We start from the raw sequence: 19,094 nt of genomic DNA, 5'->3' as shown, positions 1-19,094 counted from the left end.
ACAGAGCTAGCTTCAAATGCAAATGGTGTTCAATTAGTTCATTTATTCCATTTACTGAATAGTCACTTTGCTAGGCAGACAGATACAAAGATGGTAATATCCAGTTTCTGCTCCCAAAGATCTTTAGTGAAAGAGACAATGTTTGGACTCTCAAGCTTTATTAATAAGCAACCCAATTTACATGATTTTACAAGCTTGGGAAGGAATCAGAAAATCCCTGCTAAAAACAGCAACTTTTCCACTCAACTCTTATTGTATATTATTATTATTATTATTATTTTTTTTTTTTTTTGCGGTACATGGGCCTCTCACTGTTGTGGCCTCTCCCGTTGCGGAGCACAGGCTCCGGACGCGCAGGCTCAGTGACCATGGCTCACAGGCCTAGCCACTCCGCGGCATGTGGGATCCTTCCGGACCGGGGCACGAACCCGTGTCCCCTGCACGGGCAGGTGGACTCTCAACCACTGTGCCACCAGGGAAGCCCTTATTAATGAATAATCAAAATTTTTTTAAAGAAGGAAACATCTTAATATTATTCCCTCTCATACAAATATACTTTGCTATATTTAAAGGAAAAAAAATGAAACCATACAAAATACTAAAATTTAACATGACTATATGGCAAACTCACTTCAAGTAAAATACTATAGAAAATAGAGGAAAAAAGCTTAAAATTAAAACAAAATAGGATAATTTCCAAAGAATTCATAAAATTAAAACCTTTAGAATGGGAAGGTACCTAACAGATAATCTAACCAGGGCTTCTCAACCTCAGCCAGGTAATCTTTTACTGTAGAGAGCTGTCCCACTAGATGCCAGGGGCACTCCCTATAGTTGTGATAACCAAAATGTCTCTACAGACATTATGAAATGTCCTCTATGGGGCAAAATAGCCCCACACCCCCGGCACTGAGAACCACCAATCTAATTCTCTACAATAGAAAACTGAAGCCTCAAAAGGTTTAACTGTACCATCCATGATTCCACAAATAGTAGCCTAGCCAAGACTTGAATCCAAGTATCTCAGCTCGTAGTCGAATGATCTTTCCACCATACTGCAAAAGCTAAAACCGATTAGGAACCAAAAAACAATCTGATAATGGTCCAAAAATATATTCTATCAGATACATATACATGAGGTATGTTTCAGATAATCAGTAAGCAAAATTCAGACATTCAAAGTACAAGAGAAGTTTATAGGCTTGCAAAAAACTATTTTCACTACATGTCACTTCTCCTTTCCAACAAATCCAATAATAATGTATCTACTTTCGACTGTGATTTGAGATCTACTATTAATGTCCATTCTAAGGTATATATCACTAATCAAAATGATAACTAGCAAAGTTCTACTGACTACTGGTAGTCAACAGGTAGAATGAAAAATTCTCTGTTCTATTAAACAGACATATAAAGAAAACACTAGAAATCAAAAGGAAAGGCATAAATAGTTGAATGAAAAATTACTATCTGCTATGACTTTTTAAAAACCAGCAATAATTTAAGTCAAATGAAAATTCAATAAGCAAAATAAGAAACATCCTGATAGACCAGATGCTGCTGGAAGAAAACCACCACATTCAGAAGCTTTCTTTTATTTTTTAACTTCTAGAAATCTGTTATAAAATACTTAAAAGAGAAAATACACTGATCAAGTTATTAGTAAACTAATATTCTAGATCATAATTCAAAACCCTTAGCTGGAATAAACAAAAGCAAAGCCTAAGTATCTGATAAATCAGTCTTACCTTCCGAGGAAATACCAGGACTGGCCAGAATTAGGATCTGCTTCCAAGGACTTTTGGAGATATTGAATAGCATAGCTTTCCTTGGTGGCTTTATCTCCCAGGAGATCCACAGTATGATGCATCCAACCTGTAGTAAGTGATTAAAAATATTTACCTAAATGAGTTAATTATTCTTCTATTTTAAAGAATACCAAGCAGAAAACAAACAAGTAAAAAATAGTCTTTTCAGTAAATTTATTCATTTAGCTTGGCATACACATTCCCAAAATTTAGAACTGTCAATTCTGGCCTAAGAAAGTCTGTTTTTAAAGTACAGTCAAAGCTATGAAGAACTTTCATTCCAGAGAAATTAAAACAATTTTAAGCATTGACTTATCACTTAGTAGATTGCAAACTACAGTTCTTTTATTCTCTGATTTTTGTATTTGAAAAGATTCCAAGGTATAAAAAAATATAAAGATGTTAAATCTTATTCACTGTTCCGTGCAAAAATGTATGTGCATTTAAGAATCTCCAAGACACTATTAACCCAATGTTTATTTCCAAGGAGTAAATATAAGCTATATAATCAATGATCGTTCAGAGTAAAACACACACATACAATCCCACCTTATTGGCACTGGCTACATATTTTCACACCTTATAAATAAAGCATTTGACAATTTTTTAAAACCCCAAGGCTATAAGAAAAGTCCATTCAAATGGCGCAAATAAAAACGGTACAAAATGGGTAACACAAATGTTTAATAAATAAATTTAGATAGTGCATAATCTCATATGTGGAATCTTAAAGAGTCGAATACACGGAAGCAGAGAGTTGAATGGTGGTTACCAGGAGCGGTAAGGTTGGGGAAATGGGGAGATATTGGTCAAGGTTACACAGTTGAAGTTATGTAGGATAAGTAAGTCTAGAGAACATACAGCATTACAACTGCAGTTATTAATATTGTAATATATACTGGAAACTTGCTAATATGAGAGTAGATTTCAGGTGCTCCCACCACACAAAAACAAATGGTAACTATGTGAGGAGATGCATATGCTGACTAGCTTGACTGTAGTAATCATGTCACTATGTACAGGTGTATCAAAACATCATCTTGTACACCTTAAATACAACCGTTATGATAAATAAACAAACAAGCAAGCAAGCTGGCTATGGAAGTAATCAAAAGACTGGATCATGGACTAGTGTATTCTATACCTTCAAGGCACACAGGAATAATTTGATTTAATTTGCCAGGGAATCATATTTCAGTTGTGGATCAATTCAAGTGCATAAAATCAGCTGTTCTTTGTGTATAGTCCACAGTACATAAAATAAATAAGGACCCTTATTTTCTGGCATTTATTATAGTTGCTGTGCTCCAAAAGACATTTTAAAAGGATTGAGTTACCATGTTTTACAGAAATATAAGTCAATCACACATCATCTATTCATCTGCTCTTCCCTTACCTCTCCTACTATTACTAGTAAGAACAGGACCTACAGTAGCAGGCTCTAAAAGGAGTTGCTTAAGCAACATTGACAAGAAAGTAGGAAGGATTGATGTGCAGGCATAAATTAGACTCAATTAGGGGAAGTACCTTCCCTTTCAAAACCATGGAAAGTTTACCTATACACTCTGCGAAAGAAGACAGGTAATTCAAACGATTTCAATCCACTTCTTAAATTTAAAAGGTATATATGCATTTTTGCTATTGACACATTCTTCACTTCAGCTTTGCTATTGACACATTCTTCAGCTTTGCTACTGACACATTCTTCACTTCAGCTAATTAAAAAACAGCTTGTATTCAAATATTAGCTGAATGAGTAAGCTGTCTGAAGGCACCACTTTGCTCTTTTTACTGAAGAACTAACACAAAAGCTTTTTTGCTATACTAATAAACTTGTTTTAATTTAAAGATACAAATTCACATTACTCAAACACTACATGTAATCATTAAAAACAAAACTTTACTATAATTTTTAAAAGTATGGATAACTCAAGGAAAATTCTAACCAGAGATTAAATTAAAAACAAAGCTAAAAATAAAACTTTTATATGAAAGCAGTGTTTATTTTGTATAACCGATCACATAATATGCATTCATATCATGAAGATAAGTGATAAAGTCTAAGCTTAAATAATTTTAAAATTACATTAAAAATAGTCACATCATGAAAACATTCACATTACTACAACGGTAGCTAAAACTTAAGAGTCAATTATTTGCCCAGACCAAAACCAAATTTTAAAAAGCTGGGGTGGGGGGGGAGGGAGAACCAAAAAAAACCCCCGAAATACCAAATGCAGACAAGAAACATGACTCAATAACCAAGCAACAAAATTAAATGTTGGAGAATTCCATCATTATCTTCTTGGTGATAGTGACACATTATATCCAGACGACTACATGCCTTCATCTTCAACATTACAACAGAACTGCATGTGTAGAGAAACTATATATAATGTTAGATGCTCCACAATTCTTACATAAAATGCTTTAGTTAATATTATCAACAGAGCTATGAAAGCAAGCTCACCAACCACTAAGAGACTTTAGGTAAATCACTTAACTTCATTGAGTACTAAGCATATCTGGCACAAAGAAAGTATGCAGTCCCCCTCACCCATGGGTTAAGTACCAGAGTATAATTTTGAGAATTTAAAAGGACAAGTTGCACTAAAGAACTGTAATGAGATTGACTGTGAGATAGACAATGCTCGGCAGAAGGTGGAAACATGATGGGTTCAGATTAATTCTATCAACTCTGGGGAAAAGGAAAGAAAAGAAATAGGGTACATGAGCCACGTATTTACCATCTGTGACATGTAAAAAACATAAAGAGATGTACTTATAACACACTAAATGTATATTATTACATACCCAACTGTTGTAAGACAGTTGCTTTTACTTGTGCAGAAAGGTTTTCTGTCTGCAAAAGTTGTTCATAAGCTTCCTTTGCAGAATGATACTTCCTCTAAAGAGCAGGAAAAACAGATTTAAAGAAAATAAAATTAACATCTTTAAAGAACTAGCTCATATGTTAAGTTTTATATGATACTGATATTTTAGCGTATTTTTAAAAATCAACTGAAAGAGAAAAGTGCCTTACTGAATGTTTCTCTAACTCTAGACAGCTGGGGTTAATAGACCACGTTTCAGAGTATCTAACACCAGTAAAACATTCAATATAACGAAGTATCATTAAAACATGACCTTTAAGAATTTGTCAAATCTCAATAGTTAAAAAAAAATCATCTCAACCTATTTAATAACATAAATGATTTCAACTTTACTTAATAACACGAATGAAACCAGAAAAGTATTCCACTTCCAAGTGCATCATCTGTCTGCCTAGAAATACCAAGTTCCGAAGCAACTTAACAGGAACAATAGAGCACGTCAAAAATGCTTTAAAAAAACTAAGTACAAAAGTAGTTGAAACCTAAGTTTAAAAGATATAGATACTGGTATATAAAATATCCTATGAAAAAATTTTAGAATACATATATGATTTTGAAGACAACAAACCTCCCATAATTATAGTCTAATAATGTTTGCAATATTTAAGATTCCTTGGGCAAAACTCTAAATGAAACCATTTACCCACAGTTCTCATCCCAGAAGTACTAATATGACTGAAACCCATTATTGCTACAGTCCTAAAACTTAAGACAAAACCTCCCCACCACCCCCCACAAAAAGGGGAAAAGCCAACAAAAGAAAACCTCATAAATACTATCTTTAAAAAATACTTGGCAGAACAATGAAGTGGCTTTCATTCATATCACTGACAGTACACAGCTGCCTAAGCAAACAAATCTTTCTCCCCCAAAACATAGGTAGAAACACGAAACTAGCTGTGTGAGCCTCAGGCAAATCACTTGAGCTATGATTCAACATCCATAAAACAGATGTAGTGCCTGATCTTTCTATCTAGAGTTGTTCTAAGGATCAAACGAGATTAAAAAAGAGCTATGGAAACAAATAAGGAGCTCTATGAATGCAGTATGTCAACATGAGGAAGATCTGAAAGAACTGTCCATTGAGATTAACAGTAGTTATTACATAAACTTTTATTCATCAAGTAAATGAGTTCCCTTTAAACATTAATCTGATCTGAAAAAGTAAATCAGACAATTAATGAAGGATAAGGATCAAGTTATTCAACTCAATTCCTTCAACTGGTAAATATTTGTTGAATACCTAATACATACCAGGAACTGCCGGGACTACAGTGTAGTCAAGAATACAGATATAAAAACAAATAAAACATACTGTACTGTTAAAAAAAAAACATACTGTACTGCGTACAACAACAGTATGATATTTCCCAAAGGAAGAAAGAGCATGTGGTAAGTTTAGAGTACTAGCACACTGGGCAGAAAATGCAGAGACAAGCAGACAACTTCACAAAGACCTTCCTAAACCATGTTAAAAGACTATAGACTGTATCCTAAGACAATGGGGTACCACTGAAATGAGTTCAAGCAATATGATCAAATTTATATTTTAGAAAGAGCCCTTTGTGTAATTACCTCAACAAATGCTAAAACATACTTCCAAACACTAGTAATAATAATAAAACCAACATACTTGAAAAGCTGGTTGCATCGTATTGAGAAACATGAAGTGTGATTTCTACCTCCTATTATATACAAAAAACTGGCATCCACATTAAAGACCTAAATATGAAATGTAAAAGTATAAAACTAAGAGAAGAAAATGAAGGAGAGTATTTTTTTGAGATGTGAAAGAATTTATTCAACTTGGCCAAAATGGCACAAATAAGGAGGAGTAGTAAGGATCTGACTTGAAACACATAAGCAGAAAAATAGGCAATGGACATAAAAACCAACACATAAAAGGTGAAAAACATGTGAAGAAGTGTACACCTCTAGAAATCAGAAAATGCAAGTTTAAATGATATATTACCTTCTACCCATCAGATTGGCAAACGTAAAGTTGGGTAGTTCTTAGTATTGTGGGGATGTGAGTAAAGGAAAATGCTCATGCCTTGCCTGAAGGGAATTTACTCATGAAATTAGGTATGCAAATATGCTCCAATCCAACAATCTCACTCTTGGGATATATATACTAAAGGAACCTTCCCAGAGGTAATGTTGTAAATGGTACTATTTGTAGTACCAAGGAGATGGACAACCTAGGTCTATGTCACTAGGTGAGTGGAAATATAAAATATGATGGATGCTTACAGCAGAACATTAAGTAGCAACTATAAATAGTATATAAAAGCAACATGAGTTTATCTGTAAAGGTGTTTAGTATAAAGTGTGTATGAAGTTTTGTCTCTGGTAATGCTGAAGTAACACTTCAGACAGCTTTAAATTCTGGATAAAATATAAAAGTTAACTATCAGAAAGTACTGAAAAGAAACCAAAATCAGGCAAAAACAGAGAAGCTAATACTTAGAGGAAGGGAATGGCACTGGTTTAGTAACCCCATTTTTCTAGGATTTACACCTGAAGGCAGGCCCCAACTGGTATCTGGTTGGCTACAACTCAAACAGAAATCAGCAATCTTACTAGCTTGAAGAATCTGAGGACAGACTTTGTAGCTATCACAAGAGCTGGAAGTGAGGGGAGAAGAAATCCCAGAAAGGAGAGGGAGAGAAAGAACAACAAATTCTGCAGTTGAACTGCTCAAATCCCTGGTTGACCACTGAACTATGCACGAACACAACAGATGTTCAGCAGCCTAAAAGAACGAAAGGAAGAGATTTAGCTGTTGCCAACCACAGGGTTGACAAAGTTTCGTGTGTGACTTGAGCAAAGTTAAACTGGCTAATAAAACAAAAATATCATCTTCAGAAAAATATAACAAAATCACTCTCCACAACGTATTATTCATGATACCCAGAATAAAATTACCAGACTTGTAAGAATCAGGAAATTTTTACTCATGTTGAAAACAATAGGAAATTAATGAAAACCAGCCATGAAATGACTCAGATGTTGAAATTGCAAATAATTTTAAAGCAGCTATTTTAACAATGTTCACAGATGAAAAGGAAAACATAATCATAAGGAATGAATGGACCAAAAATCAGAGCATGTAAAGAGAAATTAAGAGAAACACAAGGAAATTCTAGAACTGAAAAATACTAATTTGAAATTTTTAAAAAAAGTTACTGGAAGGACTTAATTGGAGTCCAAGAAGGAGGAGAGAGAAAGAATGGGGCAGAAAAGATATTGACAATGGCTGAGAACTTTACAGAAGTGATGACATCAAAATCCCATACCCAAAAGACTAAAAAAACCACAAGTAGTATAAATATAAAGGAAAAACCAATACCTAACTACATCATAGTCGCATACTTAAGAACCAAATGTAATGAGAAGAACCTTGAAAGCAGCCAGAGAAAAACCACAAAATACAAAGGAAACAATAAGAATGACAGCCAACTTTATGTAACCATATCAGTAACTGAATTAAATATAAATGGACTAGATATTCAAACAACAGAGACTGCCAGACAGATTTACAAAAGTGAAAGAAAGCCAAAACCACAGTACTTGTAAGATATGCACTTTTTCATATAAGGATTCAAACAAGCTGAAATAAAAGGATGGGAAAAGATACCATGTAAACTGTAAGTATTAGAAAGCTGAAGTGACTAGATTCAGATCAGATTAAGAAGGCTTCAAGGCAAAGAGTATATTACCAGAGAGAAAGAGGAAATGTTTCATAATGATAAAGGACATATCAGGATGAGATAATAACAAGGCTTCTAAATAAATGAAGACTGTACAGAATTAACACTGATAAAATACAATTAATCTACATAATTTATTCCAATTTCACCAACTGTCCCACGTATATCCTTTTTCTGGTCCAGGATCTAACTTAAAATCCCATGCTGTGTTAAATTAGCATGTCTCTTTACCATCCTCTAATCTGGGACAGATTCTCAGTCTCTGACTTTCATTACCTTGACACTTAAAGCAGCGGTCCCCAACCTTTTTGGCACCAGGGACCGTTTTCGTGGAAGACAATTTTTCCACAGACTGGGGGTGGGGGTGGGGGGGGGTGGGTGGGGTGTGTTCCCAGGAGGTAATGTGAGCCACGGCGGGGGGTGGGGGGGGGGTTCAGGCGGTAATGCCAGCAATGGGGGAGCTGCAGATGAAGCTTCGCTCACTCGCCCTGCGGCTCACCTCCTGCTGTGTGGCCCAGTTCCTAATAGGGGTTGGGGCCCCCTGACTTAAAGTACTAGCTAATTATTTTGAAGAATGGCCCTTTCAAATTAGTAAGCACCTTGTGGAAAGATATTCAACATTCCTCATATATTAATTAATTTAAATTCTACAGTAAGAAAAAGGTGACCCCTTTCCCCGTTTATTTATTCAATTATTCATTTATAGCAATATGAATATATTTTATTCTGTATCTTATATACCATTATTATAATTGTTTCTAAACTTGTGTCAGATTTGGTGATTAGAAACCCCATTTCCCTCAAGTTGGCTTCTTTATCTTTCCACATGCCCATCATTTTCTAAGCACTTCCTTACTTTTTGGCACCATGAAATGTTGTTCCAGGGATCATCTAGTAGTTTCTCTGCCTAAGCCCTGGAATTACCCACTTCTCCCCAAGAATTCCTGATTCCTTTTATTGACGAATTGGATTTAGAAACAAAGATGTGGGTGCTAGTACATTCACTGCTGCCAAGGTGGGTCACTGCTTCTAGGCCCTTGTAGCAAACAGCTAGGAAATATATTAATGTATACACACACACACACACACACACACACACACACACACACACACACACTCACTCTCTCTCTCTCTCTCACGTCTCTATTTCTATCCAACTCTCTATTTCCATAAATAACCTATGTTCATAGTGATCCCTCCAATTCTAATCCAACAACACAGAATTCAGTCTAGCCTTTCTTCTTTTCTTACTTGTAAGTTCTCTGACACTGAAAATCTGGTCCTCATTATCCACAATACATTTACTTGTTTACCCCTAATATTTACATAAAATAGTTGCAGAATTTCTATCCATAGCCCTGTGAGAAAGTAACTGTAGTGGAAGATTTGTTTACAGTTCTTTTGTCTCTAGCTTTACACTATAGAGTCAAAATACTATTCTCCAAAGTTATTTAGCTTAGTTCTTTTCATCCCTACCCCTCAGTATACTTATGTTATTCATTTGTAATACAGTTAGGTTCATTTGTTACTGTTTATTCTATTTTGGGCTAACTCACATTCTGGTTGGTCTTAATTATTCAATGAATTTTGGGGTGGGTATGTGAAACATAACCAGGTTCTAGGAGTTACAGCTACATAAAAAGTATACTCAAGGTAAGTTCTACTCCCTACTACCCCATTCACAACCATTCCTGGGTAGGTAACCAACCTCACTTGTTTCTGGTTTATCCATTTTCAGTATTACCTGTGCACAAGTGGGACGTGTATCTTGCTTTGCACATACATAGTTTCTTTCACAAAGGGTAGCATATTATACTTTTATACTTCACATTTTTTTCCACCTAACAGTATATCCTGGAAATCATTCCATATAGTGATTTACCTAGGTCTTCCTCATTCTTCTCTAAAGCTGCATGGCACTCCACTGCCTGAATGTACCATGATTTATATGTACAACCATTCTCCTATGTATGGACATTTAGGTTGTTTCCGATGTTTTGCAATCACAAACAATGCTCCAAAAGATATCTTTGTGCCTATATATTTTTATATTTCTGGAGGTATATTTTCAAGGTAGATTCCTAGATTTGGGATTGTTGAGTCAAAAGGTAAGTGTATATAGAGTTTTGCTAGATTACTGCATGTAGTTTTGTTAGATTATTTTGTTCCAGATGGGGTGTACCAGTTTGCATTATCACAATGCATGAGAGTGCGTGTTTCGCTACCACAGCCACTTACACTTTTCACCAATCTGACAGGTAAGAAACTGTATTTCAGTGTGCTTTAATTTGCATTTCTTTAACTGGGTGTGTCTGAACACTTTTTCACATGCTTAAGGGCTGTTATATCTTTTTTGGAAAGTGTCTGCTCATGTCATTCTTCCCAGTTTCCTAATGGGTCTTGTTCATTGTCTGTCAAATTTTAAGTTTGTTATATATCAGGGGTATTAGCCCTTTGTGCTATACGTTGTAAACATTTTCTCCCAGTTTCATAGGTGTCCTTTGAATGTATGGTTTTTTTGTTTTGTCTTTTTGCCATGCAGAAATTACTTTTATGTTGCTCAAACTGACTGGTCATTCTTTTTTTTTTTTTTTTTTTTTGCAGTACGCGGACCTCTCACTGTCGTGGCCTCTGCCGTTGCGGAGCACAGGCTCCGGATGCACAGGCTCAGTGGCCATGGCTCACGGGCCCAGCTGCTCTGCGACATGTGGGATCTTCCCAGACCAGGGCACGAACCCGCGTCCCCTGCATCGGCAGGTGGACCCTCAATCACTGCGCCACCAGGGAAGCCCTGGTCATTCTTTTTATTGCCTCTGAATTTTGAGCCACAGTTTAAAAAGCCTTTTTCCTACATCAAGGTTGAAGAAGAATTAATGTTTCTTCTAGTACTTGTACAATATCAATGTTTACATTTTGATCCTAATTCATCTGTAGTAGTTTATTCTTGTGAATAGTTTGTGTTACGGGTCTAATTTTATCTTTTTCCAAATGGCTACCTTATTGCCCCAGAACCATGTATGAATAAATCTACCTTAGCTAAAGGAATGTAAGATATTACCTTTATCATATACTCAATTTCTCTATGTACACTGGATCTATTCCTGGCCTTTCTATGATATTTCACTGGTCTATTTGTCTAGTCACATGCCAGTACAATACTTTTAATCATATAGGCTTCCTTGTAATATTTTAATATCTAGTAGGGTTAATATAATCCATACAATCCGTACCATCACCACCAGTGTTATTCTGGCTATCCCAGAATGTTTTTCCATATCAACTTACCTAATTGCTTTAAAAAGTTTACTAGTAATTTTTACTGATGTTGTATTACATTTAAAAACTAACCTAAATTCCCATGAACATCTTTATACTATTGAGTCATAGTATCTCTTTTAAGTTTATTGTTAAGTATTTAATTACTTTGTTGTTATTATAAATGGCAATATTTTCTAACTGTGTGCTCTCTAATTATTGTTGCTGAAAGCTATTAATTTCTGTATGTGCCTCTAATTGATTTTTCTTGTCTAACTGCATTGGTTAATACCTATAGTACAATAATGAGGAGTAATGAAGACAGAGGACATCCTTTGCCCTGCTCCTGATTTTTGTGAAAATGTCTCCAGTGTTTCCCTTTAAATAAGATACTGACTTTGGAATTAAAGTACATGAATTTTATCATGATAGGAAAGTAACCCTTAATTCCTATGTCCAAGAGTAATTTTAGTTGGGAATGGGTATTGAGTTTATCAAAGGCTTCTTCAGCATCTATGATGATAGTGACTTGTTTTTACCTTTAGCTCTATTATTATGATGCATGATATTAATAGATTTCCTAATATTCAATCAGCCTTGTATTCCCAGAATGAATACCACTTGGTCATAGTATATTATTTGCTTAATGAGGTAACAGATTGTTTGCTAATATTTTACTTAGTATTTTTATACCAATATTCATCAGTGATAACAGTTTGTATATTGACTCTTTTTTGTACTGTCTTTATCAGGTTTAGGCATCAATGTTACACTTGTTTCAAAAAGGAATGGGGGGAAACAGTATGTCAGTTCCTCAAAAATTTTAACAGAATTACCACATGACCCAGTAATTCCACTTCTGAGGGTATATATCCAAAAAAAATGGAAAGCTGGGACAAAAACAAATATTTGCACATTCATGTTCACAGCAGCATTATTCACAACAGGCAAAAGTTGGAAGCCACACGAGTGTCCACTGACAGATGAGTGGATAAACCAAATGTGCTGTATACATACAATGAAATATTATTCAGCCTCTAAAAGGAATGGAATTCTGGCACATGCTACAATATATACAAACCTTAAAGATATTATGCTAAGAGAAATAAGCCAGACACAAAAAGACAAATACTGTATCATTCCACTTACATGAGGTACCTAGAATAGTCAAACTCATAGAGACAAAAAGTAGAATAGTGGTCGCCAGGGGCTGGGGGGAGGGAGGAATGAGGAGTTATTCTTTAATGGGTACAGAGTTTCAGCTTGGGATGATGAAAAAGTTCTGGAGATGGATGGTGGTGATAGTTGCACAATAATGCGAATGTACTTAATGCCACTGAATTGTATACTTAATAAATGGCTAAAATGGTAAAGTTAATGTCAGGTATATTTTACAATTAAATAAAAAAGACGACACCAAAGAACTGTGGCCTGTAGTTAATGTTTGGAAGCAGATTTTTTGTTTCCATTATATTGTAAAAATATGCTATAGAATCAGTAAGTGCAGAAAGGACTTTAATTATTATCAAACACATAAGTCTCTCAAGGTCAGATTAAAAGCTGTTATAAGCCCCCTATCCCTCTCAAAAAAAGGAAAAGAAATGAGAAAGTTTCTCCCCATTTCTAGTGGTCTGGCATAATCTATAGAGTGCTAGAATTATCTGGTATTTAAAGGCTTCGTAGAATTCCCCTGTAAAACCATCTGGGCATGGTACTTTCTCTGTAGGGCATTACTTAATTTTCTGTTTCTCTTTATGAAAATTGGCTTTTTATAACTTTCCTAACTCTAATGAGGTCAATTTCTCTAATCTGTATTTCCCTGGGAAACAGTCCACTTTAAGTTTTCAAATTCATTTGCATACATGTCTGCTAAGCTGTACTTGTATGACTGTACTAATTTCTTCTGTTTCCATGGTTATCTTACTTTATGTATCTGTGCTTTATCTCTCATTTATCCTCCTGATCAAGTTAGTTTGTGGTTTATCTATTTTGTTAATTTTTTTCAGAATATAAGGTTTTGACCTATTAATTAGATCTACTGTTTTTCTCTCCTTTTCACACTATTTATTTCTTTCAAAAAAAAAATCTTTCTTCCTCACAATATTGTTTTCCTTACCATGATTTTTGTTTGTTTTGTTAACATATTTCTTCACACTGAACTAATCTTGAATTCATGGAATAAACCCTAGGTAATCATGACATACTTACTGTATCTTTATTTTTTGTTTTGTTTTGTTTTGTTTTTTCAGTATGCGGGCCTCTCACTGTTGTGGCCTCTCCCGTTGCTCCTGACGCCCAGGCTCAGCGGCCATGGCTCACAGGCCCAGCCACTCCGCGGCATGTGGGACCTTCCCGGACCGGGGCGCGAACCCGTGTCCCCTGCATCGCCAGGCGGACTCTCAACCACTGCGCCACCAGGGAAGCCCATTTACTGTATCTTTAAATGTCAGCTGGAATTTATTTTTCTTTCTTTAGAATTTTTGGATTTGTACAATATGCATAAATGAAACCAGTCTACAGTGTTTCAGTAATAAACTACTGCTAGTTAGAAGACAATGTTAAAAATGAAACTAGTAATTCTTATCAACAGTGTTATTCATAATAACATTATTTGTAACTATCTCTCAAGGGAGAATAGTTAAATTAGCTACAGTACATCTCTGCAAAGGGATATATTATAATACAGCTCTACTTGTACTGATAGGGAATGATTTCCAAAATATAGTATTAAGTTAAAAAAACCAATTTAAACAAGATCAAGAGAGAACATATATAATGGGTTATTATTTCAATAAAATAAAGAAAAACAAATATATGTGCAAGCATATATATGGATTTGCTTATATATACACTGAGATTCTCTGGAAGGATATAAAACACACTGCTTATGGTGGTTGGTGGCTTTCGGGAGGGGAATAGGTGGCCAGGGAAAAGGAGGGAGGAGGATACTACACTGTATTCTTGCAGGCACTTTCATTCTGGATTATCTACTCAAAAATAAGTAACACTGTAATAACAAAGTTAAAAGGGAGAAATCCTTTACCTTTAATCTTTAAAGGTTATTTAGAATTTAGATGGTGACTTGTTCAAGTTATTTCATTAAAATCAAGAAAAAGAAATGAAGGCCAGTTAATACTATTATTACTATTAGGAAAAAAAATGGTTCTGCGGGTCTCAGCTAATAAAATGGGAAAGGTAAATTAAATAATTGATATAAATATCCAATAATTCATAATATATTTAACTTGGAGATATGACATTATACAGAGAAACAAAATTATCTTTATTTAGATAATCTAAGAATGAGTGTGGGTGAGTTGACATGACATCTCATTAAAATTACCCAAACCTAAACAGAACTACCATCCAGCAATCCCACTTCTGGGTACAGTTATATTACCAAAGGAAACAAAACCATTATCTTGATGAGATATCTGTACTCCTATGTTCACTGCAGGATTATTCACAAGAGCCAAGAATGGAAACAACCTAAGTGTCTGTCTCCAGATGGATCAAGAAAATGTGGTATATAAATACAATGGAATGATATTTCAGCCTTAAAAAAAGAAGGAAATCCTGTCATTTGTGACAACCTAGGTAAACCTGGAAGGAATTATGCTAACTGAAATAAACCAGACAGAGAAAGACACATACTATATGATATCACTTATATGTGGATTCTTTTTAAAAAGGGGTGGGGGTGGGGAGTTAAACTCATAGAAAAGACAGTAGAAAGGGTTGCCAGGGGGTGGGGTGGAAGAAATAGGGAAAGGTTGGTAAAAGGGTACAAACTTCCAGTTACAAGACAAATAAGGTCTGAGGATCTAACATATAATATGATGACTATAGTTGATAATACTGTATTGTACAATTGAAGTTTGTTAAGACAATCAAACTTAATTGTTCTCACTGCCCCCACTTTAGAGATGTGAGGGGATGGGCGTGTTAATTAACTCAGTGAGGGAAATCATACATATATCAAATCATCACATTGTATACTTTGTAGGTAAGCCTTTTGTTTCCCTTAATTTTTCACCTGAAAATAAAAATCCTTGTTATAAGCACTAGAGTAGAGATTTTTCAATCCTTTCATATGCTTACAGTGTCATCTTCCTGTCATCTAATAATTATATACTCTGCCTAGCACAAACTTTGTTCTTTTTGTTTTGCTTAATCTTAATGGGCACTAAAATTTATCAAATGAAAGAATCAGTGGGGGGGGGGGGGGTCCTGTACCCACATTACCTTCACGAAATAAAAAAAAATAACACCAACAGACAACTTCTCATCAGAAACAATGAAAACCAAAAGACAATGGAATGTAAATTTTAAAGTGGTCAAATAAAAATAATCAAATAGAATTCCATCTCAAGCAAAAAACATTCATTAAAAAGAAAGGCGAGATAACATCTGCTTTACCTAATGACAGACCAGGGAAATCTCACTAAGAACTAGAAAAGCTGGGAAAAAATCAGAGCTCATCCTTTTGAAGACAGCAGAGATCTCCTGAGGTAATGAAAACAGAAGGAGTTAAGACTCCAGGGAAAGAACTTTGGAGAGGAAGCTTATTTCTATAGCTGCTTTCACCCTGGGGCCTTTACTGATTTGGCAAAAATCAGCAGTTGGCAGGAAGCTGGGATTAGCGTTGGCAGGTAAAGACTCTGATCCACAACATGAATGTAATTCTCAAATGCATCCTCTCAAGGTGGATAAAATCCCTAGATTAGTAGAGTATCCAAACCTGAGTGTGCATCAATTCTGAGTCAGTGGATGTGCACGCATGTGTGCGTGCGAGTACGCACAGGGGCGGGAAGGGTAGGCGGGCGCACAGATGGAGGTGTCCAGGAAACAGATGTTAATTGTTTAGACCACCCCATGGTGGCTCTGAAACAAAACAGACCTTAAAAATTATGTAGAAATATAACAGTATGTTTTTCCTAAAAAGCTGTTATAAAAATTGTTTTTTTGGGTAAACTATGATTACCTAATATTTAGCCTCATACCAACTTATGCCTGATTTTCCATACCACTGCCTACCTAGACTGAATGTCTATGTTTTATGTCCTTTACCATATAACTAAGCAAAATCTGCCATACATAAAAATAAAATGTTCTAAAATTAAACTAAAAAAGTTTTTTAAATACAGCAGCCATAAAAGTAATGGTAATGACATCAAGAGGTTACTAATATGCCTTTCAAACAGTGATACGTAGAAGGGATATTTTAATCTTAAGAAAAAGTGAAACTAAAAACAATGCATTATAACAACCATCTATAAACATTTCGAAAAGAAAACTAGGCATTTCACATCAAGAATAAGAGAAATCTTCTTAAATACAGCCATTTAAGCCTGCAGATAGTTTGAATTTAGAGGCAAATCATACTGAATGAAACGTCTTTGTACACAACAAGCACTCTGTATAATAACTGTAACACTAAAGCAAAATCTGGACCACATTTAATGAGTATAAAATGTATGTAAGAAGTAATGCCCAGAACTCCATTAAATTATCTGTATATCTGATTCTACTTAAAATGGTATGGGTGATCATTTTTGTTTGTTTTAAGTAACCTAAGTTAAAACACTTACCTGGGTTTCATATAAGTGGGCAATGTGAAACTGAACTGCAAAGATGATGGAAAACAAAAATCAATAATAATACAGCAGTGTCTGGGTAAATTTAATTAAGAATATAAAATGTAAAATATAAGCACCATCTCTACTACACAGATTTAAGTAATTATAGAACATAACTTTTATTTTTAATAACACAGAATATACAAACAAATATACACGAACATGATAAGAAACCACATGTATTCACTGTTGGCCATTAATAAATTTTGTCAATGTAATTATTTAAATTAATATTAAAATCTATAGCAAGTGGGTATACTTCTTACAAAGTTCAAAATGGCAACATTAAACAAATGAAGAAAACTTTTATAACCTATACATTTCAAAACATGGTATTTAAAACCTGAGTTACAAGTCAAAAAAGTGTTTGATTAAAACAACAACAAAAATACTCTCCAATTTTTTTCCTTATACCATATTTCATATCAATGTTTATAAAGAAGTCATAGACAAGGATGACACTAGTAATAACACATAGAGGAAATAAGTTGCATTTCTCTATCAGTTCTTCATAATCTTTTTTTAAAGTCAAACCACTTGGAAGGCAAGAAGAGTAAACAGTCTCAACATTAACAAGTATCTCTTGAAAATCAAATAAAAATATACATATTGCAGCTTCTGTTTACAACTCTTCCTGATACTGTACCACCAGAATATGAATGATTCAACAAAAGCAACAATGAACCAGGAATCAAAACTGGATTCTGGTTTACTTAAATAAAATATGATTTTTATCCTTCAATGACAAATCTTTTTTTTAATGTTCTATCTACCTGGATTTCATAGTTGAATTTCAAGGAGTCTGGGAGCCTTTCAAAATTATATGCATAATACATATGTGGACCTTTAAAAACAATGTCCACAGCTATCATCAATTTCTCATCGCCATCATAAACTAACTCTCTCACTGACTCCCATAACTGTAAGAGTCACCTGGGAGGCTTACTAAAAATAGAGATCCCTGAGATTATATTCAGTGATCCCAGGCAAGGCCTGGAAAAGTGCCTTTTTATTTAGTTTTGCAAGGGATTCTGATTCCTATTCCTAGACCAGCACCTGGGAACAGCTGAAGTAATAAATAAGCATAAACACCAAGACAAAATATATAATGAACTTTAATATCAAACAACATTTTTGGATCAATAGTAAAGTACTGCCCTCTCCATATATAATCATTAAATATCGTATGTTAAATAATCAGAAATGAGGCAAAATAAAAACATCACCTTTAAAAGTTGAAAACCAACATTTTGTGAAAAGCACATAAAAATAATAATAAAAGTTCTACAGATATAAATATCCCCTTTACCTATATCTGTTTAGGGGTTTTCTTATTTCCTAGTCCCCTTTTCCAACACAGCTCCCTTGAGAGTTCCAGTCCATCTCACCTCACTACATCATTAGAGGGAGACCGGGTTACAGGTTAAGAGAATGAGGAAGAGATGGAAAATCTATGCCCTTCTCCCCTGAATCTTCCTACTCCTCTAACAAAGGTGACATGGAAAGGTCACATGGAAGAAAAGATCAGCAGCACGGTGGCATTCTATTACCATCCCAAACTTCCTCCAGGCTCAGCAAGGGCTTTCTTATCCCATGAGTTACTAAATCCAGTATCATCTTTTGTGGTATGAAAACCAATCTATATTTAAATTCTTAAAAGTCACTCTTCAAAGTGGAACATAACCATACAACTAAGAAAAAGCTCCACTTGGCAAGTCTCAATTAGAGGTAGAAATTTTTAACAAATATTGCCATAGAACATTCTGAAATTAAACTTTTTTCAGA

The 19,094-nt window shown here is 34.7% G+C and overlaps 1 protein-coding gene across 8 annotated transcripts in view; it reads right to left on the bottom strand.

Moving 5' to 3' along the window:
* KDM6A (lysine demethylase 6A) overlaps positions 1-19,094 on the bottom strand; it is a 206,337-nt gene that overhangs the window by 53,761 nt on the left and 133,482 nt on the right. For all 8 annotated transcript variants that reach the window (XM_065901133.1, XM_065901140.1, XM_065901134.1 and 5 more), the window contains exons 8-10: positions 17,262-17,296; positions 4,623-4,716; positions 1,749-1,875 (exon numbers count right to left, since the gene is read on the bottom strand). In XM_065901133.1, coding sequence (XP_065757205.1) covers positions 1,749-1,875; positions 4,623-4,716; positions 17,262-17,296 — 256 coding nt within the window. The remainder of the gene's footprint in view (positions 1-1,748; positions 1,876-4,622; positions 4,717-17,261; positions 17,297-19,094) is intronic.

Source organism: Phocoena phocoena, chromosome X (assembly GCF_963924675.1).
Source record: "Phocoena phocoena chromosome X, mPhoPho1.1, whole genome shotgun sequence".
NCBI classification, from domain to species: domain Eukaryota; kingdom Metazoa; phylum Chordata; class Mammalia; order Artiodactyla; family Phocoenidae; genus Phocoena; species Phocoena phocoena.
The sequence above is the reverse complement of the archived record's forward strand: the minus strand, read 5'-3'. Positions and strand labels throughout refer to the sequence as shown.